At 41.9% G+C, this 26,331-nt stretch overlaps 2 protein-coding genes across 2 annotated transcripts in view; both read right to left on the bottom strand.

Annotated features, from left to right (window-relative positions):
* Window positions 1–2,930: 2,930 nt before the first annotated feature.
* Window positions 2,931–15,124, bottom strand: dap (death-associated protein). Its single transcript, XM_086305986.1, has 4 exons — window positions 14,910–15,124; window positions 13,929–14,025; window positions 7,884–7,926; window positions 2,931–4,831 (listed from the first exon to the last, which is right to left on the bottom strand). Exons 1-4 carry the CDS (start codon window positions 14,962–14,964, stop codon window positions 4,712–4,714), a joined length of 315 nt encoding a protein of 104 aa, XP_086162112.1. The 5' UTR covers window positions 14,965–15,124; the 3' UTR covers window positions 2,931–4,711.
* A 9,373-nt stretch (window positions 15,125–24,497) lies between these two features.
* The window catches only part of ctnnd2a (catenin (cadherin-associated protein), delta 2a), a 283,916-nt gene continuing 282,082 nt past the window's right edge, over window positions 24,498–26,331 (bottom strand). The window contains exon 25 of the mRNA XM_086305983.1: window positions 24,498–24,720. Within this exon, the coding sequence (XP_086162109.1) occupies window positions 24,571–24,720 (150 nt within the window). The 3' untranslated portion in view covers window positions 24,498–24,570. The remainder of the gene's footprint in view (window positions 24,721–26,331) is intronic.

Here is a 26,331-nt window from a genome sequence, read left to right as displayed (position 1 = left end):
GACTTTTGTGTTTGTCTTTTGTCAGTCAGTCAACTTTTTTAAAGGTTTCTGTGGAATAACAGAATGCAGTTTTTAGAGTCATTACAGGCTTATGTCTCTGTGCCGTTACAGCTTGTTCACAAATCCCATTTTCACACAAACAGAAAGCTCCATGTGAGTGTGTGGTGCAGGGAACGGACAAAACCTATTAGCCCTGAATGAATCAGATCATATTTAGGTCATCGTTGTAGTTCAAACAGCTGTTGGCTAAGATTGTAACCTGGGATTATGAAGAGCCACAGGCTTGGTCAGCACCACCCCTACCCCACGACCCAAATCTCTCACAGAAATTTTAGAAGTGTCAAAATAAGTAGCGCACCGTCCACTGGTAGTGTGACAGTTATTATGTCATGCTGGGATGCTACAGGCTGGGATTGAGACAGGGTGACCTGATTCCGCGTTGGCACTGAATGAGAGCTTCTTCCAATCCTGTGAAATTGATGGGGAATCCTCAGCAGGGGCCCTCTGCTGGTTGGTTCTAGTATAACACGTGAGGCTTTTAAGTTGAAAAGACTAAAAAAAAGACCTTTTCTAAAAGGTATACAAACATTTGAGCTGGTTGGATTTATTTTTTGTCTTTATTAAATCTCAGGAAGTGGTCCTGCTGTGGGCATCCTCCTTAAAATTGATACCAGCGCTTTTATTTTGAATGTGTGCTTGTATGCTTTGCCCACTGCAAGCGATATGAGTGACTTCTGCCAAATAATACCACAAAAAATAAAGAAGAAAGAAAAACATGGTATGCAATAAAACATGTTAATGACATGGATTGTGAACAAGTTTGAAATTTTATTCAGATCTGAGGCCTTATTATAAACAAAAGTTCAAAAATATTATCATTATATTCACAATTCTTTCAAATTTAGCAAGAACCACATATAATCAGTGACACAACCGGTAGAGTTAGAGGAATATAGTCATTTCTTTGAAAAAAAACAAAGTATTCTGAAATGATAGCGTGATGCAGTCAGGGGTAAAGTAAGGTCTTCTCAAAGAACGGCATTCTGAAAAGCTGAAAACGATTAATAAATGATAAAGTCTCACAATCCAATCGGCATCAGAACTATTGACAATGTGAGATCCTAAAGCGGCCTCACTCTTAAAAGTAAGAAAAACTTTACAGGGAGCAACTTTCTTTCGTAAAAGACAGCCATTTTTCCCCAGGAGTTTTGATAAGACCAAACTTGACACAAAGCACTAAGCTACACTTTCTGTCAGACACTTGGTTGGTTTAACAGAAAATCCCACTGATGTACAGCAGGATTCATGGTGTCCCACAAGGCTTAGAATGGAAAGGAAATGGGACAGAGGAGAGCTTGCAGTTTGTTTTTTTCTTAAAGTGGAGCCAAAATGTCACCGTAATTTGGCGATTTCAACCATTCTGCCTTATCATTACCAGTGACCGTGCACAAAGTCCAAAAAACGTTCTGACCTGGCTGATAAATATCTTTTGCTCTCTGTGCCACCTGTGGTCTGAGTAAACCATCGCACTAAAGCAAGGTTTTTAAGGCGGCTCCGTCGCAGTAATGACCGGCCTCATCCTGCTCAAGTCTCCTTTAATATTCCTGAGAGCCACATGGCCAGCAGTTGGTAGTGTATACTTTGGACTGATATAGTGATTCTAAATGAGAATGAGTTGGTGCTGAGGCCAAACAGCGACTTAACAACAACCTTGTAGCCTCCTGAAGGAGTCAGACAAGACAGGTGACCTATTTTACCTGCTGATACGCAACTACAAGAAGTCATTTTGGATATCTCTCCTAACAGGGAGGCCAGTGGCTTCTTACTGGGCAGCGACAGGAACCGACCTGAAGCAATTAACGAGTGAACGGCTCAACTCTTTCTCCTTAAAAATGGCATTTGACCACCTCCATCGAACCATAGAGATGTGGTTCAATGACTACTAGAATAGTTTCCATGTTTTTCCAACAGCAGCTGCATAGGCAAAGACTAACCCGTCTATTCTCTGATGCAAACCCAGACATGTTGTTCTATAAGCATGCCTGAAATATACAGAAACTACTCTTCAGGGGACCTTTCAACAGGGTAAAGAGTTAAGAAAGTATGTCAGACTCTCCACTACATCAGAAAAGGTGATACAGGAAAACCAATTTTTCTTAAAATCGAGACTTTTCCCCTGTGCGTATTTACTGCAGTATATCTCTCACACCAATCTTTAGCTCTAACCGTTGACCTATTGTTCACTGGATAGACTAGCAATCAACATTTTTATCCTGGCAAAAACAAGTATTTAAGAATAAATTACCATCTCAGTTTTATCCTCCCACAGACAAAAAATGCAGAGCCTGGTACTATAATACATTTTGAGCAGTGTCTCACTTACGTTCTGTTCTCCCAGTCAGTCTAATAAGGCATGGCAGGGAATGAGAGGCCTGCCACACCGAGAGAACTATATACAACCAAGGAGAGTGGGGGAGACTGTGTCTGCTTTAATGGGGAGTTTCAGCCTGCTGACTGAGACTCGTACCAAGTAAGCCTGCACTGGCTGGTTTATTGGGCTAACATAAGCTGACAGAACACCTGATTGCAGATGCTTGTGTAAAGATGGATTACATGCACTAACACCTGGTGCACAGTGTGTGTGTGTGCTTGTGTGATGAAGGGAAAACAGCAGATAGCTCTTGGAGAGGTGCTTCGGTCTCATTTCAAAACACCACCTGAGCCCTAATCCCTCAGTGCATGGTGCTAATTCACCATGGGACGCCCAAATGCTCTAGGTGGGGTACAGCACGCAATCCACACAATCCATCAAGTGGGACTAGTCTGAACTTTTTCAGAGTGCAAAATATTAGATCATTTCCCACAAAGGTTTATTTTTCCCCCTGTCCCCATCATTCACAAATATGTTTAAATAAAGACAAACTGAAAAGTTGTTTTTCAAGATAGTCTATATCTTTATTTACTATGACAACCATACCTAATGCCTAAGTCCACTCAATTACTTTTTACAATTTGAACAATTCAAGAAAAAATACTGAGAAGAAAAAAAAATTGAAATTGAATTAAATTAACAGAGGAAATCACTTCTTCTTCTTGGCAACATCATTTTCTTTGTTTCTTTCCTGGAAACCTGAACATTAGTGTTGCAACAAATAACACTAGAGCGCAAGTGGGTTTTAAGGAAAAGGGTGTTGTGTGTTTGTGTGTGTCTGTGTGTATTAAAGCATATCACTCTCGGGAAACCCAATCTGGAGTTTCGGGAGGTTGTACACATTTCTGACACGCGTTGAGCCATGTAACGACAAACGCGCTGCATCTTCGTCGTACGCCGATAAACAGTCGCGTGGTTGAAATGTCTTTGCTTCGACGCTTTTTGTATGGAATGTAGAAACTGCTCTTTTTTGTTACACCTGCGCTGTTCTCCTTTAATGTTCCCATTTTCACCTTCATCTGACAGTTTAATGCCTCGCTCTTTGCTCGACTGCTTCTCTGTAATGCTTTGTTCCCCTTGTAATTAAGTCCCTTGTGATATCTGGGCTAATGTTAATGCAGTCACAGAGCATCCCGCAGCCGGTGCTACTCTTTAAGTTTCATTACATATTTCGCTGCACTTTCATTCTGCAACAAATAAACATGAGACCGATGAGCCTGCGCATCTTCAAAATCTCAGCGACGAGGCACCGATGGTAGAGTTTTACTGTGAACAGGTTACGTTTGTGGGAAACGATAAATACCGATACAGCTGAGGCTGATAACAACTGTGAGGGGCTCCTTTCTGTTAAATAAAGGTAAGAACGGTCACACTGGGAGGAAACGGTGATAAAAGCTCAACAGGTTCGACTGTGGCTCAGAAGCTTCGTCAGCATTTTGACTGATGACATCAAGCATAAGCAAAAAGCTTCTTGGGTAATGGCATCACTACAGCAAACATTTCTGTAATATTTAAATATATTCAAAAATTTCAAATGAAGGCCAATCAAACATTACATCGCTTATTCTTTTAGACATTTCTACCATTAATGTATAATATGTTGACAAGGTCAAATGGAATGCAATTAAGCACTAATGCGCTAACGATTGGTTATTGCTGTCATGTAATTTGCTAGTCGTACTTTCTCTTGTCAAAGCTGCTGAATTATACACTCAAAAGCTGCTTTCTGTGAGGTTTTTTTTTGGTTTGGAGGGTTGATAAACAGGGATCCACCTCCTGACTTGTTGATTGGTTCTTTTGTGAAGATCAAAGGATCCTATCGTGGGCTTGGTTGGGTTAAATAGGCTGATTGATAGGTTGCTGTGATTAACTGGATGCTGTCAAAGTTCCCCAAACAGACTCAGATCTGAGATCAGTTTCTCTGTTTATACTTGATTTTTTTTTTTTTTTGAGAAGAGAGAAGAGAACAATTCAAGAAGACTTCACCGGTTTACATCACCTTAAGACTTATTCAAGTGGAAAATAATCCTTCAAAAGGAGAGTGCAAAGCTACTAGAGCGGCACCAATGCAGCAGTGGTATTAAAAGTGGGACTTGCACTGAAGCGTTACTGACTTCAGGTGTCTCGTTACTGACTAATTTCTCAAAATGTATGATTACTCTTTTTATTTAGAGGAGATCTGTGCCTGGTGGGGAACCGTCTTCATCCTATCTGTTCCATTTGGAAGGCCGGCTGGTGGAGTTAGTAGCTTGGTGGCTTGGTTGTAGATTGGTGCCTGGCTCACTTGCGGGGTTGGTGGATGTGCTGGTTGATGTGCTGGGCAGGGGGAAGCTTGGGGACACCAGGCAGGGGCTTGTTGTGGGCCACCTGGGCAGCAGCTGGGGTGAAGTCCTTATCACCCTAAACATAAAACGGTAAATAATAAACAGCAAATGAGGACAAAGTTGAACTAAAAAGAAAAGCTAAGCCACAAGGCTAGTAGTGTAAGGATAAAACAACATATACAATCTAAAGAAGACTGAAAAAATGTATGTGTGTGTATAGAACTCTGTTCATAACCAGGTTTGTGTACTTTATCCCTGCGTGAAATAATACAGTATGTGGACCCTTAAATCCTTTCCCACTGATCCCCCTGAAGATGCATGACAGGTACAGTATGGAGCACTCATCTGCTCTCCAGGTTTAATCTATTATTCCAAGAAAAATGCACATAAATAGCCTTGCTTCCTCTAAATCGGATCAAGTCACAGAATTTTAATCAGCAACTTAGGGGAGAATCACAGTTGGATTTCGTCCTCCTTTTGTTGTTATCCTCACTCCTTACTTCTCTATCTCTGCCAGCGTTTCGTTTCTCGCTCAGTTTGTCCCGTTTCTTCTACCTGCTCCATCTGCTGTTGCCTTCTCTTTGTGCTTTGCTCTCTGAGCAATAAAACTGCACTTGCACACAGGCATGAGTGTGAATAGGAGATTTTATATACTGTACAGTTATATAGGTTGATGGTGGCTGGTGAGCTCGATTAAAGCTGTAAAACTAAGCGCTCAAAGTAAGAATGAAAAGCACATACAGTCCACTGCTGTGTGCGTGACTGACTGGATTACTGGCCATTTGAATTCTTCCATCTGAAATCTTTGCGTTCATTTAAGCTGGCAATTTGCTGATGCCTTCTCGTTCATCCAGATGTTACCATATGTGAGTGTTACGCCATCATATAAATAACAGACATGGTTCCTTGACAGCCTCATTTCTTAGGATGTCCACATGGACGGACTTATATAACCCTTTTAATCAACCTTCTGCAAACAAACACAGCCTGTCTTTCTGAGCTTCTTGCTGAACTTTACTCACCCACCCCATCCTCGCCTGACCCCAATCCGTTCTGCTTAATGTGTTGGGCTTTTTTTTTTTCACTGCGCGTGTGGCTGTGCACTGGTTTTCCAGCAAGCTGGTGTTTGTGTGTAGGTGGGCGCACAAAGTGTGCATGTGTGTACTTCTTTTATTTAAAGAAAATTCCAGAGTTGACTCGAGGGGATGTGGATGATATTAACCTCCAATTACCCTTCACTCTCTTCTGAAGCTCAAAGCTTTTTCCACGAATACCTCTGTCCTACTGCAGAGGTATAGGAGGGAATATAACAAATTAACTGTCTTATTGCAACACGCTGTGAAAAGAAGTGAGGGCGACTGGCATCTCTTAAAATGACAATGCCAACAATCAACAAAAATGTAGCCTATTTTCAGATATTTAATCGAATTAAAGATTAAAATGTCTGTAATAAACATCATCAAGCCCAAAAGGCCTGTTCTCATGTTGGAGGAACAATGTCCTTTAGACTGAGAGATCAAAGTGGAGATGTTTGGCCATAATGCATGGCACCACATCTCATGATAACCAAACAAAGCATATCAGTGCGAACCCTTCATGCCAACTATCAAGCACAGTGATCATTTGGAGGGGTGATGATTTGGGCTTGTTTTGGAGCCATATGACGTGGTCACCTTGCAGTCACTGGGTCACCTATAAACATCTCTGTATACTGAAGTACACAGAGTATATTCTAGAGTCTGATGTGAGGCCATCTGTCCAAAAGCTGAAGGTCAAAACTGGGTCATGCACAGGTGCAAATCTACAACAGAATGACTGAAAAAGAAAAAATCAAGGTGATGCAATGACCCAAGGAGGTCCAGGCCTCATCATGATCTTAAGAGAGCTGTGCACAACTGAATGCCTGCAGATGTCAAAGACCAGAAGCAAAGTTCTTCAACAATGATTTCAGAGACTGATGGTCAGTCAGAAAACCATTATTTCAAGGTTTTCTTGCTAAAGTTGGTTCTGGAAGCTACTAAATTATTGGAATTATTGGTGTAAACCTTATGTTTCAGGACTTTTGACAGTTTTCAGGGGGGGGGGGGGATGTGTGTACAGAAAAAGACTTTGTGGTGTGATCTGATTACAGGTAAGAAGAAGAAACAAAGTCTGAAAAAAAACTTACTCTGGGCGTTTAATAATTGCTCGACCTATAATGGTATTTCTTCCTTTTTTTCTACTTTCTTCTTCAGCTAGTCATTCTTTAGATGCTTTACTTCCTGGTAATAGTTCTATTATAAAAAAAAATGAATTTTAGAAACACATTCAGCTACTGAATGAAAAATTGAAGGTACATAGCCAGAAGGCATATTTTTTTGTAGGCTAAAAAAAAGGGGGGGGGGGGGGGGGGGAACTCCCTGGAGACCACACACACACTGAAGTGTTTCACTTAACTCTTAAAAGGCTTTTCTGAGGCTTTGTGCACTGCTAGCCTCTGGGCTTGATGGCAGTGATAGGGGCAAATGGGAAGGCTAGAGGAGGATCGGGGGATAAATGGGATGCCTGCCACCTTCTGATATCACACACACACAAAGCGGGGAACGAAGCCATCCAGCCAGTCAAGGACACTTTTCACACAGACACACGCACACATACAGTCAAAAGAATTAAACACAAACAGCTATTCACAGCCTTCACCTGCTTTTCAAAGCAGCAGGTCAAGGCTGTAAAAGCCTAAACAGACTCTGGCACCGATGCAGTTAAAGCCATATGTGGTTAATACCCAGCATTTTGCAGTAAAGTGAACTACTAGTCAATGTGCAGCTTGCAATTTCCAGTTTTGATTGGGCGTGTGTCAGAGAAGCAGCTTCAACTCTGTGGTCTTTTTTGCAGAAGGTTTTGGTGCTGCACGGTGGCACCGCATTTTATTAAACCAGATTCATAAATTACAGATAAGCCACTTTTCCCTCATCTCATTTGGCACCAGTATTTTCTCGATTTTCTTTCCCTCCCCTGCTTTTTCTCCCATCTCTCTGTCTTGTTCTGCTGAGCCTCTATGGTCCCTGTAGAACCCCTGTCCCAGATATAAACCACATTATAATGCTTATTTCAACACCACTGGTGGTCTGTATTAATGTGTGTCTTACCTTTGTAACCACTCCAGACACAATCACAGGGGCCCTCGGTGGACTTTAAAGAAAAAAACACAAAGGAGACAGAAAAGAGAAATTAGAAAGGATTTTTTTTAAAAACAGGTCAATAGCACAGCTGTCTGCATATAGTTTATGCCAACATTTACATAAGTTTGCCTACATCAAATAAATAAGGAACATCCCAAAAGTGCCAAAAACCTACAACACCTACCCACCCACTTACCTACCCACACACACACACACACACACACACACATACTACACACCCCGAATGGACCTGCCAGCAGCTTAAATAGCTCCCATTCATTCTGGCCAAACACTGAGGCTCACAGCTTCTAATGGAAAGGAAGAGGGGAAGGGAGGAGGGAGTAAGAAAACTAAACCCCTGAAAGAGAAAGAGAGCTAAAGTGAAGCCTGGTGATGAAGATGAAGAAAAAAGATTTAGGGAGGAGGAGAAAAAGGAGAACAGAGAAAAGTGAGGACAGGGAGGAAAGAAAGGCGATGAGGGGTAAAGTACTGTAGCAGGAGGAGGAGAAAGAGGACAGAGAGACCCAGGGAGTGAAATACCTATATAATAACAAACTGTTAAGATAAGATAAGATAAGATAGAACTTTATTAATCCCTCGGGTGGGTTCCTCTGGGAAATTCGACTTCCAAAAAGCACAGCAACGACCGAAGTTACAGTTACAGAATTGTTATATATATATATATATATATATATATACACACACACACACACACACACACACACACACACATATAAATACAGAGACAAATATAAATAAAATATACAAAGGGGATAAATAGAATAAATAGGAATAAAAAAATAAAAAATAAAAAAAAGAAGAGGAGAGTTAGAGGAGAGTAAAAGAGGATGAAGGAGAGAGGCAGGCGAGCGCTCACTCAGACATGGAGGGAAGGGATGGAGGCAGAGAAAAAGATGAGGAGGAGGAATGCGGAACCCGAGGTAAGTATCGACCTTGACATGACAAACGAGTGCCGTCTAATTTTACGGCATAGTCACCCCTCCGGCTAAAAGTGCAGTCAAGTTAGCCACCTTCAAAACTCCACTTAAGGACATTAACTATAGCAGCAAGCATGTCCAGCTTACAGCTTACCTCATTACCGGCCTAATTTAGATTGAAAAAAGATGAAAAGTTTTGGACACACACTTCAAACTGCAGCCTCAGCAGTCAAAATACAAACATTTTCAACCCATCTGCTCCTTTCTATTTAATTTTTTTTTTTTTTTTTTATGATTCGCGCACAACTTTTCCAATTAACAGTTGCAGATTTCCAACACATCTGTGAAACATCGGATTTACCGATCTACATCTAGGCACTCATCTTAATGAGAAAATTCACACCTCGGTATTACATTAATGCCTAGATACGTCGAATATCATTGATTACGCCATGCTAGCCACTTGTCAAAAAGCGAGGTTGAGAGGTTCTCTATTAGCAATTCAATTAACTGAAAACGTAGCACATTAGCACCGCAAGTGTTCCTTATTCTAATCAACACCAAGTTAGTTAGGTTTTTTTTAAGGCTAGCTGGGGAGCAGGTGGGGGGTAAATCAGCAAGTGAAGATGAAAAAGTGCTTTTCAGAAGATCATCTCAAACAGTTTATCCTGGATGTTAACTCTATTTATAGACGTAGAAATAAAAACATGTAACATATGCACAGGAGTTGTTTTAGCCCTTCTGGCTCATCTGAAGCGACAGTCAGATGCAACACTTGGGTTGAAGTGAATAGCAATGCTCAGTTGGATATGTATTCATATAGTGACACAGTGTGGACTCATGCTGAGCTGTCTCTATTGTACTGAGTGTCCCTCTCCAATGTGCACTTTGAGGTGAAATCCTGAAATATTATACAACAGACAATAAAGTGAGAGCTATTTAAAAAATAGATTTAAGAGAAAGGTCAGTGCATAGAATTAAGGATATTGTTTCAAAGGGTGTCTCTTGCTCCTGGCATCAGGGCATCATAACAACAGAGAGCAGACAGATAAGACATGTCTAGACAAACTGGGAGTGGTGGTGGGGGGTTAAGCTGTAAAACAGTCAAGCATTTGGCTCCTTCAGGTCTTAAGAGTTTTGTTTTTGATCGGACTCAAAGAAAAATAAGCTTTTTGCTCAACTGGCTAAACACACAAAACTTTGTTTTTTTTCTCCTTGGGAGTACGCTCACGTCTGGAATGTGGCTTTTTTCCTAGATCCTTGGCCAATATGTTGCTACCAGAACAGTTTAAATCCACCTCGGCACTCGTTTTCTGGTGATGGGACATGTTTTACCAAACGATATTCTTTCATTTGATGACGGCGGAGGTCTTCTCCAGTCTGGTGACTGTTAAGGCAACACCATACAAGTCAGATTACTTCAGCTTTTTTGTTTTGTTTTTTGGACCAACTCAAAGAGGCTTTAGCCAAATTCTAAGATAATTCATTAAAATTGTTAATATTGGTTTGATTTTCTCATGCACAACGTATATTTTAATCAAATGGTCATAAATAACAGGCAATGCAGACTCATCGCCTTTCCTGTAAGTGCGCCAACTGTGCTTACATCCGAAGTCATGCAACCCACCCAAATGTCAATTCCGAGTCGGGAAAAACCACGATCAAACCACGCGCTGACCCTTGGTGCCCTGTGAAAGGGAGTGTTGCCATTCTGGAAGAGACTACTCCCTTCCAGATAGACATGTTGCATCAGAGCATAAAGGTGATCACAGGCAACAGCTCTGTATTGATTTTAAGCAACTCTCCCCTCTAATGGAACAAGCAGACCTAAACCGTGCCAACAAATGCCTCTCCCAGCCTCGGATCTCCTCACTGCAGGGCCAAGGGTTCCGATTTTCCCTGTAATTTGCAAGCTGTCTGCAGCCACTGCATAATCACCAGCTGCAGACAAACACTAATGACAGGTTTTAGTCACACTTGATAAACAGATAACAGTCATTCAGTTTAAGACTTATTAATCAAAGATTAGTAAAACCACACCATGGCAAGCCCTGATACCTTGATCTAGATCCCGCACAACAGCATTATCCTTCAGATTAGACTACTGACACCTTTGTAATCTACTCTATCTGCACGGGGAAGAGGAACGACAGGAGGGCAGAGAGAAGGAGAAATCAAAAGTGACAAAGACCTCTTTTTTGGTTTTCTGTGCGCAGGAGGAATGTGGCCGCGTTCACAGGCAGGATGAGTCTGCAGGGGGCAGTAGAGAGCTGCGTGGGATCTTGGGGAGGCTTAGTGCCAGGAGAGGGGAAGAGTTAGAGGAAATAGAGAGAGGAACAGGGGAGGAAAAGAGTGACGGAGAGTCAGAAATCTCAACTGTTAAGTCAAATGTGCAATAATCCATCTGCGTGACGTTTTTCTTTAACCTTTTTATTTTTTAAGCATTAAAGCCACTGCTACTTCTACCCCACCCATTTCTCTCTCTGCTTCAGCAGAGCAGGAAGTTTGTTGCCGTGGGCGAGGTGCTGGTTGCCATAGAAACTAATGCCTGTTGCCCATCTTCCCTCCTCTTCCCCCTTATCTCCCTCTCTCTCCTCTCAACTTTTCACCATGAGCTGTCAACCTACTGCACGTCTCACCACAGCTCCTGCATACAGTGTATGTGTGCAGCGACTGAGTCGATCTTTTTCCGAGTCTCTGGAACATATCCCCCTCTCACCACAACCTGTAGTGCAGCCGACGCAAAGCCGATCACCTGGCATGTAGTTTATAGACATTCAGCTGAGAGTCCCATCCAAAAGATGTGCAAGAAGTTCGTAACGCACCAAGTGGCACTTTTTCCACCCCTATTAAACTTCTCTGCTTCTCTTACTCTTGTAATGTACATCACACTGTACCTGAATGTTTTACATAGTGGTTCCTGATGGCTTACGAGAACAACTTTCACACGATTATGGAGCAGGAAGCTCCAGCTCGGAGGCCAGCTTTTGCTTCCCCTTTCTGGCCTTTTTCCACTCGTTCCACCCCTTCTCCATCTCTTACCTGTCCTTTTTCCTATCTTCATACTGCCACAGCACCCCTTACCATACAATAATAATCCCCTCCTATCCTAATCCTCTCCTCTCCATAATCCCAGCCACCTATTTCTTTCCTTGCTTCATCTGTCCATCGCAGCTAGATTGGGAGAGGCAGGTGTTCCCCCGACTAAAACGCTCCACTGGCTGCAACTAATACAAAATTTACCCAGTAGCCACCTGCTAGACGTCCATCAGCGTGACACAAAGAGGGACTGACAGAAGTGCGTGTGACCGAGAGCTGCACTGATTGTATTTAGTGAGTGCACTTACTCTGCCTCTCTTTTTGTAGATGTGCTGACAGGTAATCTTTAGATCACAACGAAGAACGTGCACCTGCACTTAAAAAAGACGAGAGCAGGCAGGGCAGGGTGAAGAAAATGCTCCATTTTCCTAATTAGTGCAAAAAGATGTGATCTTTCTACACTGTAAGCTCTGCAGGCAAATTCCAGATATTTGCCTGCAGATTCCAGATATTGTTGTTTGTGTATTTCTAACTGTGCAAGTCCTAAAGTCATGATGCGATGCAAGGAGATGATGCAAATAGGACTGGATAAAGAATCGTAAAGGATCCTTTGTACTGCACCGGTGACAAGCAGTTTGTTTTTATATACTCTCAAACAACATGACAAACTAAGGAAGTACATAGTTGTTAGGCTGGAATAGCGCCGATCACCATCTACAACATGTATAAAGTGCAGTCCGCGTGCTTTTTTGTACTTGCGATAAATACTTGGCCTCAATTTTTAAACTTTAATGCCCTCTCTATTATTACCACCCGTCATCTTGGCAGAAAAGAGAAGACGGCAACAGGAAATGACTTACTGGTGCTGACAGGCTTGATGCTAGTCCTGCTTTGAATTACAGGAAAAGACTCAACCAACCAGCTTTGCAGATGAAGACCATGCAATATGTCATTTAGTGTGCGTACGTGTGGAAAGTTGTGCACAGAAAATTTCCTGACAGTTGGCAATGTTCTTGAACCCTGCTCACTGCTGTGCACTGCCTGTCACTTCCCATTTACCACCTCTTATTAACACACACACGCACACACACAGATATGTGGTGAGAATATGCCACCTGTGCTGATACGCACACAGCTGACGTACCCTTGTGAATATTGAGGAGATGTAGGAGAGTGTACAAGCACAGATTCAAAGACAGACACACGCAGCTACCCGGAAAATAAGGAGCAACTTGCAACGACGCCGTTGCAGAGCGGAGAGACCTCAGCACAAGCAATGCAATTCAAGCAACAAAAGACGAACATGCTAATGCGGAGACGGAACAATTATTGTCTCTCGCAAACAGAGCCAGCGTGATGTAAAACATTAAAACCGTGCCTGTTTATGGCAAAACAATAGCGACTGCTGAATAGGCTGTTCGAGTTAATGCTGTAATTATGCAGTAATTATGTTGTTTACTGAATTAGCTGGCGACAACACATGAAAAGTCTGCCGCGGAACTGCCTACAGTACAGCCTTACGGAAAAGCGAAAGCCGCTAAATGCCTTGGTTGGCAATTTGCAGAGCGTGTTTGTGATTAGCAATTTACAAATCACCACAGTTAAAGGCTGCACACAGACTAACAGATATGTGTGTACTTAGGTTTTATTAAAAAAACCCCACAAAAAACACATGATATGACAAAGCCTTTCACCACTGAAACACTGCACATTAGTTTCATCTTGAATCCCCGTGCAGCCCTTTAGTGTCTTATCATGCACTTTCATCTTTCATTTTGCCTGCACAATGCTTAGTTTTTGCATATCTGTGCAGTCATTTCATCTCTGTATTTGTTTTGCCTGCCGCTTTGATAGTTATGCGTCACTGTGGCTACGTCGCACATATCTTCTGCCATTTCCATCTCTTTGTAGGTCTTTTGTGGTGGTTTCGATGGTCCTTTGATTGACTTTCTGTGGTTTACAGTCACCTCAAGAGATCCCTCTACCCGAGCGATGGCTCGACTGCTCGGGTCTTTCTCTAAAGCGAGCGCGTTACCTGCTGCTGATGTACTCCTCGCTGTCATCTTTCTGCGGTGGTTCTGGAGCAGGAGTTGGCTGGTGCTTCTGCACTATCCTCATACCGCCCGCCTTTACTGGAGCACACCCACACACAGAGAGACAGAACGCGTATGCAGTGATTTGCCAGATCAGCTGAAAGAATTTGTCCAAGGTCTCACTATCAAAACAGGAAATTTAAATAGATTAAAAAAGCCACTTTAGTTGTGTTTGGAGAGTTAGGTGACTTGGGCCTTTTGACTTTATAGCCAGCGTTTGAAAAAGCAAAAATAAATGAATTTTAAGAATTTTGTTACATGCTGACATAATCATGTCTGTGACTTGCACAGAGGTCGGTTGTAGCAGTTGCTGGACGACTGTTCTGTGGTTGTCCTTGATCTCGGACAGCCTCACACACTACAAGTTAATGAGTGTGTTGTGAGCTTCCCGCTGATAACAGGTTGGGTGCGAGGTGCACTGGTTATCTTACTGTGTTATCAGTCCTGCAGCTGCTGTGGCCCACTGCCCTGCCTGCTACTGCTTATGTCCACGTACACCTTTTCCCGTTTCTGTGCAGCCTACATGGCTGAAGCCTCGAGCCCATGGCCTCCACGTCACCGCCCGCCATTGAGCAGCTATTAGCGGCAACAATGAAACTAAAACCTTTCTAAAGGGCCGGCGATCCTCACCAATCGCTACAATGTCAGCAATGTGATGTTGCAAGAGCCCACGCAAATCAGGAAGTAGGGGAATGTGCGAAAGACAATTACGGCAAATTATTCTAAACGCAATCTGGACACCACAGACGATTTATAGTCTAAGGCATCTGCCAGTGTAAGGGTTGCATAAGTATTAATCATCACCATCATGTGATCTTTTCTCTCCTTTTTTTGATCTGAGACATTGCACAAACAAAAGGCCTTCAGATTCATAACAGGCTTAAAAAAAACCACCCCCAGCACCACAGCACAGGGAGCTTTACCTGCAGGGAGATGACCGCCTTTGGTTTCGATTTTCTCCTTCGGCGGCGATGACATGCTGCCTGCTCAGATGTGGGGGTCTGCTGCGGAAACCGAGCTGAGCCTCAATTTTAAAGCCTTTCCCGCTTTATTCTGCCTGAAAATGTGGACTACACTCAAGTCTGGATCGTCAACGTGGCTTTTTCCTGAGCATTGTTTGGAAGAGATGCGTGGTGACGTCGTGCGGAGCCGTAAAAAGCGCGGTGACGTCAGTCGTAAAAATCTCAACTAAGGTATTCGGGTTGTTAAAAGATTTACCAGATTATTATTATTATTATTATTATTATTATTATTATTATTATTATTATTATTATTATTATTATTTCCGGTAATGTATGTCTGATTTATTTGAGCAAGAAATGCCAGTTACGAAAGCAAAGCTATCAGTAAAGCACCGCACATCATTAGGAAGGTCTTTGTGAGTAAACATGACATAGATCTAATTGAGCTCATGATTTAATCTCTGCCCTCATTACTGCGCAAATGTTGTAAAAGCAGTAAGCGTCCAGGCTACACAAATAAATGAAACAAAATGAGTATCTATAGTAGATCTCCACCTACACAGCCTCTAATGCAGTGTAAGCAGTCATCGTCTATAATGAAGCAGCCTGTTTTCATTTCTCACCAATAAACTGTGATGCTGAAGCAACGATCAGCGTGCAACTGCTTCAGCTTGTATGTCTGCCTGCATGTTTGTTAGCGGCCGAGCGTCCGCAGTTTCTAAGATATCAGATTTTTGTGACGGTAGATACCAAAAACAGCTTGAGCTGTTTGGTCAACGTCAGGTTGAATGTCACACCAAATGTGAAAAATCAGTAAAAACGTTACATTACCCACAACACTTTATGTCTTAAAACTTCACAACAGTGCCAAGGCTTTTTCCAGTACAACACCCTACAATGTCACAATGATGCCATAAAATTTATCAAAATCCCACATGGCAATAATATATCTTAAAATCTTACAGCTTATAGAAATGAAAGATTTCAGCCAGGCCTGCTCCAGTCATATGGGTAAAGATAAAAAAAAAAATACACAATTTTATTATGTAAAGCTTCAAGGTCATAGGCCAAAGGTCAGAAATCAGGGTGATGTTATAAAAGGCAGCTGACGTCAGCATGTTGTAATAAAAATGTCATAAAACATCAATGTTTTAGTATAACCCTTGCCCTTTTTGGGGGGTGGGGTGTATGCAGAGTAGAATTAAGGTTTTCATTCAGTTGTCTGTTGTATAACGGAGTAAATACTAAAACATAATAAAATAAAATAAATCAAGGAGGAAAGTTGCAAATATCCATCTGTTTCTGGTTTGTGGTGTTTGGGTGGTTGCCCATCTGTTAATTTACAGTCATCGTGAAATTATAAGCATCAAGGTTAAAATAAAAATAAATAAATACAGCATTGTGGATTGTGGGATTTATCTGAGAAGTGATGAGTTCAGTAAATGCAACTGAATTTTACATGCAAATTCACATGATTACAGTGTGGGTGTGAGAGGGAGAGAGAGAGGGAGTGGTCACAGTGATGCATGCAGGCCAATCATCAAGCTAATGGCATAATTGCCGTGTCAAGTGGCAGCTGTGTTCTTCATTCAGACCATCAGAAATGCGTTCACCGCACACTCTTTCCATACATACTCATGAATTCGAATGAGTCTCAAAAGTGTACACACCCACATACTGAATGCAAATACAATCATACATATCACACACCTGTTTTTCACATATTTTTGATGGCAACTGGTATTGCTGCACGTAGACACACACACACAGCTGATGAGCAATGGGTGTTGGCAGAGGAGAGATGGTTAGCATCACATTTGTCCTCAAAGTGGGATGCAACTCCTGCCAGGACATTAGTCCCCAAGGAAGCTGTTGACAACCAGTCAACAGGCCAGCAGTTCACTCACAGGTTCACTCGCAGGTCAGGACTCACAGGTCTGCTGATAAAATGATGAACTGTGATGTGTAATTTACATGTTTTGGCTGTAAATCAAGAAAACTCATTCTGACTGACAAAAACAGCCAGCGAGACAATTTGTAGGATTTCATTTCCCACATTTGACCAATGGATAGAAATTTGCCTAATTATTTCAGAAAAGTTGCACTACAAATATCTGATAATCTTTTAAAGCAAAGATGTTTTAAGTTAGTACAAAACTGTCATACACACCAAAATACTAGTTTCTAGTTTACTTACATGTTAGAAATACACTGCTCAAAATAATAAAGGAACACTTTTAATCACATCAATTAAACTTCTATATTGATCTGCCCAGTTAAGTAGCAGTGGGGGCTTTTAATCAGTTTAGCTACTTTGGTGTCTGATAGTGTTCCACTCATGCATTTTTCTATTCAGGCATGCCTTTACTGCATTGCAGAACTGTTTGAGATTGTTGTCACAATGAAAAATTAAGGGATTGTCACATGTTTTGTCAATCACATGCCAAACCATGACAGAGCTTCCACCATGTTTTACAAATGTGCATAGAAACTGTTGTACCTCAAAAAAGAATAAACATTTTAGTCCCCATGCAGCTCTTCTCTGTTCATTGGAGCAGATACATCTGCTTCATGCAGATCGAAGATCTAAGAACATCTTCAGACCTAAGATTATTCCATCTGCCATTCACTGTCAGGAAACATTCCCAGATGTAATTGAAGATTTGGTGCTTGCTATTTAAATGCAGCTTACAGTGCTTGCAGTGATAGAAGCAAGTGAAAGTCATCTTTATATCATGCTTACTTCCAGCTCTAAGTGCAGGCCAGTGCCTTACGTGTGTGAGTCTGAGCACATGAGGTTTTGCTTTTCACTGCACACGTGCACAAACGTATGAGTGTGCGTACATATGTGACCACTAGATGGAAGAATGCAGCTTTACATCATCAGAGTAGTGTCTCCAGTGAAGTATGTGGGAGTTTGTGTCCTGCAGGATTTATCATCACTGTCATTCTAACAAAGCTCAGGCTGTGATGCCCCAGAAAAACTGAAGAGTCACTGCACAACTCTAAAGGAAAAGACAAATAGAGAGCTCCACGCCCAGCTCATTTTTTCCTCCCTCTCACACTTGTGTGACACTCTCCCTCCACCCTTCTTTCTGTTCCTTGCCTTTTTCTCTGACTTTACACACGACTGAGAGCTAGGGAGAGCTTTCATTACTTAGGTGAAAATACATGGCATGCATTCAAATTGCCATAGGTGAAATCCTCTTCAGAAGTCAGTGATCTCAAACACCTGCCCGTGGCTGATATCAGTGTGTGTGTGTGTGTGTTTCCTGGGCCTTTGAGAGGAGAACTCTCAGTGATGCTGTACAGAGAGACAGAATGAGGACATCACAGGTGAGTGAATTTGTTCAACCTGACAGGGGTATACACTCACACACACACACACACACACACACACACACACACACACACACACACACACACACACATGCAATCATGTCTCTGACATACATATTTTCTCTCTTGCTCTCTCTCTCTCACTCTCATGCACACACACACACTCACAGTGATGTAGCTCTGTGGGAGCCAGCTGGGTCCTCTGCAGCAGCACTATCACACATGAACAACCAAGGGTTCTGCTCCGCTGTTATATCGTGTGAGTGTGTTTGCAACATAAAACCAACCACGGGAGCTTGTACTTAGTTTCATGAGCCCACGGCAGTCACTGTCAGTCTGAAACAGGGTGAAATGTGAAGCGAGAGAGAGAAGAAGCTGAGCAATAGGCACATTGATTACCAATAGCATACTGTGAAGCATTATTGGGCATCACTGCTTTGCGCCCTTTGTTCTAAAGGTTAAGCTCAAGTTTACTTAGGAAACAGTGAATCAGTTTTTCTCAGAACAGTCAGCTGCCTCAAGAGTGGTTATGCCCTGAGGTAACTTCATTTTAATGGCAAATGAGACTCCTACATTTCTGTGGTTTGGAGCTATTGATGGAATCTCTTCTGCATGATTAAAATAATTGCAAGCAATTGAAAAATAAACACTTTTGTGTGGAATGGACACGTCTGGGATATTGATTGTTAACCATGCTAACAGCAGTCTGTGGGCTGATCAGTTTAACAGTTTCAGCTGAAATATATCAACAACCATTGCATTGATTGCTTTTTTGCAGACGTTCCGGGACACTTCCAGAAGATTTTTGCCTGAAGCCTTTCCTGCACCTGTTGTTCCATCAGTTTCACTTAAAAAAAAAAATCAATATCATGCCATAAAATTAGGTACACATCTCTTTGGCTTATTTGCAGTTTCATCATTTTTCCAATAGCCAAATATACAAATGGGCTCTTTTTTAGCTTCTTTTTAGCTCTTTTTTTTTAGCCTCAACCTCAGCCTCAACCTTATGCTAGTTGATAATTAAGTAGTTACCATAATAACATGTTGATAAAGGTTACTGTCAGTATGCTACCAAGCTGATGGTGTGTCATACTGATTTCAGCATATTATCTGTGACTTTTTACAGACAGTTTAAATGAATATGTCCTGGCTTCACATACCCAGAGGCAATGAGCTCACCTGTTCCCAGTCACCTCCTCTCTGGCCACCACTTAAGGTGGTAGTTTGTCTTGTTTAAGTTCAGTCTTTGCTGGATTGTTGAACTAACAACAGTTACTAAAGCTGGCTCCCTTGCTTGTTGTTGTTTTGGTCTGCTCATCCATCATAAATTACTTACCTTGATGCTCCTTCTGTGCAGATCATCTGGAGGCTTCTTGTTCTGACAGAGATTCTGACGTAGAATTGCCTCTCTGTCTGGAACCTGCACTTCGTTATCAGAAACCCTTAGATGAACTGTTGTTATATTCTTTTTTAGACAACTTGTGTGTAACATATAACTGCTAGATGTCAGTAGAGTGCAGATTGCAGTATTCTTACACCTTCCAATCTAAGTGCATAAGCCTAGCTATGGTAGCCGCTGTAGGACAAACACATTTTAGATCAAACACATTACATTTAGACTGTACCCCCTAACGGCCATTGTCGGCATATTTCTTCTGCTGTTTGTGTAGAAAACATTTTTGTACACACTACATATTAACATTTCACTAGATAAGTGTTAATTGAGGCTTCGGACACAGAGGCAACTGGCAGCAGTTACCGGGGTGGACAGATCCTCTGTACTAATGAGAGACAATGAATGAATGAGCTCTGTTGAGCCAACCATCCCTTTAACGTTAACTAGTAATGACTTCATGAACTTCTTCACAAATAAAATTTTTATCATTAGAGAAAAAATTACCAATAATCATCCCACAGATGTAATATTATCTACAGCTACTCTTAGTACCATTGATGTTAAGTTAGACTCTTTTTCTCTAATTGATCTTTCTGAGTTAACTTCAATAATTACTTCCTCCAAACCATCAACGTGTCTTTTAGACCCCATTCCTACAAAACTGCTCAAAGAAGTCCTGCCATTAATTAATTCTTCGATCTTAAATATGATCAACCTATCTCTAATAATTGGCTATGTACCACAGGCCTTCAAGCTGGCTGTAGTTAAACCTTTACTCAAAAAGCCATCTCTAGACCCAGCAGTCTTAGCTAATTACAGGCCAAACTCCAACCTTCCTTTCATATCAAAAATCCTTGAAAGAGTAGTTGTCAAACAGCTAACAGATCATCTGCAGAGGAATGGTTTATTTGAAGAGTTTCAGTCAGGTTTCAGAGTTCATCACAGCACAGAAACAGCTTTAGTGAAGGTTACAAATGATCTTCTTATTGTTAGGTGTGGCTGTGTGCAAACAGGAATAGGACCCAAGGTGCAGACTCCGGAGACAGAACTTAAACCCAAACAGCTTTAATGCTGAACTCAAACATAACATAACTGGGGAAAAAGGTCAAAAATAAACTAACACCGGCGGAGTGCCAGAACACACAGCTTGGTAAACAGTAGATCGCGACACAGACACAGAGAAACACTGGGCTTAAATACACAGAGGGAGCAATCAGGGAATGGGTAACAGGAGGGAAACACAGCTGGGACAAATCAGAACTGACGAGACCAAAGAAGCGTAACCTGAACACACTGAGATAAGACACAGACCTTCAAAGTAAAACAGGAAACGCATAACACAGACTGAACAAAGACACAGGCTCATAAGCAGGCACTACAAAGGGAACAGAGACGTGGGAACAGGGCAGACACAAAACACTGACTGAACACGGGGATATAGGAACTTAAGATACACATAGACGCGAACTAGACAAGGGGATGCAGGTGATAGGGGAGACAGAGCAACTAAAGAAGACAGAGACCTAAGCCATAAGACAGAACTCAAAGAAACCAAAAACTAGACAGTATAAATAATATCATAAACTCAAAAACCCTGGGTCGACGACCCAGGCATCCTAACACTTATGGCCTCTGACAGTGGACTCATCTCTGTGCTTGTCCTGCTAGACCTTAGTGCAGCATTCGATACTGTTGACCATAATATCCTATTAGAGCGATTAGAACATGCTGTAGGTATTACAGGTACTGCACTGCAGTGGTTTGTATCATATCTATCTAATAGACTCCAGTTTGTTCATGTAAATGGAGAGTCCTCTTCACACACTGAGGTTAATTATGGAGTTCCACAGGGTTCAGTGCTAGGACCAATTCTGTTTACATTATACATGCTTCCCTTAGTCAAGTCAAGTCAAGTCAACTTTATTTGTCAATTCTGCCACATGTACAGGACATACACAGAATAGAAATTGCGTTACTCTCAAACCCTAGTGATTAGAAAAATGCAAATAAAATAATTAAAAAGTAAAAATTTAAATAAATACAATACAATTTTACGTATAACAAAAAAAAAAGCTATGCAATATACAATATACAATATTCAAGTAAGAAGGCATAGTGGTGCAAAATAGGCAAATAGTGCAAATGGAGATTTAGTAGTGTACGGTAAGAGATAGTGTAACAACAAAGTCTTATGAGGTAATGGCAGTCCAATGCTCCACAAAGTGACTGGAGCAGGCCAGTGAGTGCGTCAGAGAGTGAGTGTGTGTGTGTGTGTGACAGAGTTCAGTGAGACCGTGGTGGAGAAGAGGGGAGAGGGGGGCAGAATCGGGAGGGAGTTTAGCTTCCTGACAGCCTGATGGATGAAGCTGTCCTTCAGTCTGCTGGTCCTGGCCTGGAGACTCCGCAGTCTCCTCCCTGACGGCAGCAGCTTGAAGAAGCTTTGCATTGGGTGCGTGGGATCAGCCGCTATGCAAAGGGCTTTTTTAGTGAGACGGGTGCTGTAAATGTCCTGGAGGGAGGGGAGAGAGACACCAATGATCCTCTCTGCAGCTCTCACTATGCGTTGGAGGGTTCTATGGCAGGACGCATTGCAGGCTCCAAACCACACAGTGATGCAGCTCGACAGGATGCTCTCGATGGTGCCTCTGTAGAAAGTGTACATGATGGGGGCTGGAGCTCCTGCTCTTCTTAGTTTGCGGAGAAAGAAGAGACGCTGCTGTGATTTCTTGGCCAGTGCTGTGGTGTTGTACGTCCAGGAGAGATCCTCTGTGATGTGCACACCCAAGAACTTGGTGCTGCTCACTCTCTCCACAGACGCTCCGTCAATGGTCAGAGGAGCATGTTGGGTGTGCATTCTCCTGAAGTCCACAACAATCTCCTTCGTCTTCTCCACATTCAGAGAGAGATTGTTGTCAGCACACCACGTGGCCAGGCGTCTCACCTCACTTCTGTAGTCGGTCTCATCCCTGTTGCTAATGAGACCCACCACCGTTGTGTCGTCCGCAAACTTGATGAAGAGGTTGGAGCTGTGTGATGGAGTGCAGTCATGGGTCAGCAGAGTGAAGAGGAGGGGGCTCAGCACACATCCCTGCGGGGCCCCCGTGTTTAAAATGATGGTGCTGGATGTATTACTGCCGACCCGTACTGCTTGAGGTCTTCCGGTGAGGAAATCCAACAGCCAGTTGCACAGTGAGGTGTTGAGCCCCAGCTGGACCAGTTTTTGAATGAGCTGTTGGGGGATTATAGTGTTGAATGCTGAACTGAAGTCTATGAACAGCATTCGAACATATGAATCTTTTTTGTCCAGGTGTGTGAGTGCTGAGTGGAGTGCAGTGGAGATGGCAGCATCATTAGAAGACATAGCATACATTTTCACTGCTATGCAGATGACACCCAGCTCTATCTGTCCATGAAGCCAGATAACACACACCAATTAGTTAAACTGCAGGAATGTCTTAAAGACATAAAGACCTGGATGGCCGCTAACTTTCTGCTTCTTAATTCAGATAAAACTGAGGTTATTGTACTCGGCCCTGAAAATCTTAGAGATATGGCATCTAACCAGATTCTTACTCTGGATGGCATTACCTTGGCCTCCAGTAACGCTGTGAGGAACCTTGGAGTCATTTTTGACCAGGATATGTCCTTCAATGCACATATTAAACAAATATGTAAGACTGCGTTCTTCCATTTGCGCAACATCTCTAAAATTAGAAATATCCTGTCTCAGAGTGATGCTGAAAAACTAGTTCATGCATTTATTACTTCCAGGCTGGACTACTGTAATTCATTATTATCAGGATGTCCAAAAAACTCCCTGAAAAGCCTTCAGCTAATCCAAAATGCTGCAGCAAGAGTCCTGACAGGGACTAGAAAGAGAGAGCATATGTCTCCTGTTTTGGCTTCCCTTCATTGGCTTCCTGTTAAATCCAGAATTGAATTCAAAATCCTGCTCCTCACATGCAAGGTCTTAAATAATCAGGCCCCATCATATCTTAATGACCTTGTAGTACCATATCACCCTATTAGAGCACTTCGCTCTCGCTCTGCAGGCCTACTTATTGTTCCTAGAGTATTTAAAAGTAGAATGGGAGGGAGAGCCTTCAGTTTTCAGGCCCCTCTTCTGTGGAACCAGCTTCCAGTTTGGATTCGGGAGAAAGACACTACTTTCAAGATTAGGCTTACAACTTTCCTTTTTGCTAAAGCATATAGTTAGGGCTGGACCAGGTGACCCTGAATCCTCCCTTAGTTATGCTGCAATAGACGTAGGCTGCCGGGGGATTCCCATGATGCATTGAGTTTTTCCTTTCCAGTCACCTTTCTCACTCACTATGTATTAATAGACCTCTCTGCATTGAATCATATCTGTTATTAACCTCTGTCTCTCTTCCACAGCATGTCTTTTATCCTGTCTTCCTTCTCTCACCCCAACCGGTCGCAGCAGATGGCCGCCCCTCCCTGAGCCTGGTTCTGCCGGAGGTTTCTTCCTGTTAAAAGGGAGTTTTTCCTTCCCACTGTCACCAAAGTGCTTGCTCATAGGGGGTCATATGATTGTTGGGTTTTTCTCTGTATCTATGAAGCGCCTTGAGGCAACTTTTGTTGTGATTTGGCGCTATATAAATAAAATTGAATTGAATTGAAATGGGAGGGAGGGTTGGACACGAATATGTCTGGATCTGTCTTTGGTGTTTCTTGTCTTGTCACTTCCTGTTTTATTTTGATAGTTATAGTGTCTTGCTTTAAATTTTACTTCCCCATATCCCCTGATTGCCCTTCTGTGTGGATATATAGTGCCATCTTTCCCCTTTGTCCTTGTCAGTGCTGTTTCCATGCCCCATATGTTTCTTGTAGTTGCATTTACTTTAATCTATAATTTGTGATTCCCTGCTAGGTGTCGTGTTTCACTTTAAATGTGTTGTATTTCATTTTAAATAAATAAATAAATGGCTCACCTTTTGTTAATTTTCTGTCTGTATCCCCCCGTCTGCATCTTGAATCCTCCACTTCACACTCCACACATTCGGCACAATTTGCAGACTGGGAAAATGTCATAATGTCAACACTTGGCAATACATTAGGAATGAAAAAAATTATATAAACCAATTAAATATTTTGTGGTATTGTATCTCTATAGTCCAAAGTAACCTCAAAAACTCTGGCCGCAGTTCATCTTTAGTGACTGTAGTCTGTCTGTCTGCTGTTTACCTCAGCTGGTCTCCATGTCTATTTACTCTGGAGTTGGTTGTAAAACCTTATGAAAGAAGTCTGATAGGAACTGATGAGTCAGCGAAACTCATTTCTGTCCAATGACAGCACTACCGAGGTGAGTTGCTCTAGGATATCCTGAAATTTTCTGTCGGAAAGCGCTGCTGTTATTGATGCTGTTAGCCTCTGTTAGCTGCTGTTAGCCGGCATTAGTGAAACTGCCTTTGATGTAGATCTAACATTGTTGGACACTTGAGTGAAATGTAAGCCTAACACTGGCCTAATGTAAATGAGGGAGAAAGGAAAGAGCAGAGGTGGAGAAGGACACATGAGAAGGAGATGATTGAAATGTTAAATTATAAATGGTTAACAATAATAGTTTCCAAATGAAAAGTACCATTTAAGGAATAGTATGTATGGTGTGGTCTCTAGCCACATACATAACACACGATTAAAAATGCAACGTCCATCCCACCCACTGTTGTATTCAAGATTCAAGTTTCAGATTTATGAGAACAATATTATGGAAGATGCAGTTACACACCAATCAATGCATATTTATGAGAACAACATTGATTTTCTGTTAAAAAATGACTTACTGTACCTTTTAAATTTTAACAAACTTTTAGATTTTCTGGTAGTTTTTTATTTTATTCTTATATGCAGCTATTACTCATGCACATTGATTTTCACACTCATAAAAACTGGTTTAGTTTTATAATAAATGAACAAGATTACCTACCAAGTAAAAAAAATTAGAGTGTAAAATGTATGTAAGCTGCATAGGAGTCTCAAGGCTTTTAAGTCTGATGAATGCAAAGAGTCACGGTGGTCTGTATTGAAGAGGAAGATGCAGGAATTTTAAATGTATACAGCATCGAATGAGCTTTTGTGGATTTGTTCATGAGGCAACCTTGTATATAATAAAGTTAAGAAAGAAACAAAGCGATGCCATTTAACACAGGCACATCAAAGGCACACACGCATATCAAATGTTTGACCTCTTCATTCACTCTGCACTGCATTTTCTTTACTGTGATGTCTAGTGTAGTTTATCCCCGGAGGTTTGACGTCACTACTGATGTTCCGAGGCTATCTTCAGCTATATTAATAAACACTGCTCAGCGTAAGTGCCCTGAGAAAAGACTTTTTTGGCAAGCATCAAATTGAAGCATCCTGCCTCTTCCCACAGGTGCAAATGAACCATGATAACACCCATGTCAAATGGGAGAGAACATCTTGCTGTGGGGAGGCTTCCTGACATTTCTTATTTCTGTTGCTTAGCTGGTAGATGCAGCAGAATTTACAACAGCAGGGAAAATGAAAAATGAGAGGTACATATCCTTGATTCAAATAAATAGGGATTTCAAAAAGTCCTCTAGAGCCCTGTTTGTCTGCGAAATCCTGTTTGGCTGCTTTTCTCCTCTTCTGGAGTGTACTTAT

This window comes from Aulonocara sp. 'chitande type north' Nkhata Bay, linkage group LG9 (genome assembly GCF_057382095.1).
Source record: "Aulonocara sp. 'chitande type north' Nkhata Bay isolate Kocher_YH1m ecotype deep benthic linkage group LG9, A_spYH_male_GT1.1, whole genome shotgun sequence".
NCBI lineage: Eukaryota > Metazoa > Chordata > Actinopteri > Cichliformes > Cichlidae > Aulonocara > Aulonocara sp. 'chitande type north' Nkhata Bay.
This window is presented reverse-complemented; position numbering and strand designations above follow the sequence as displayed.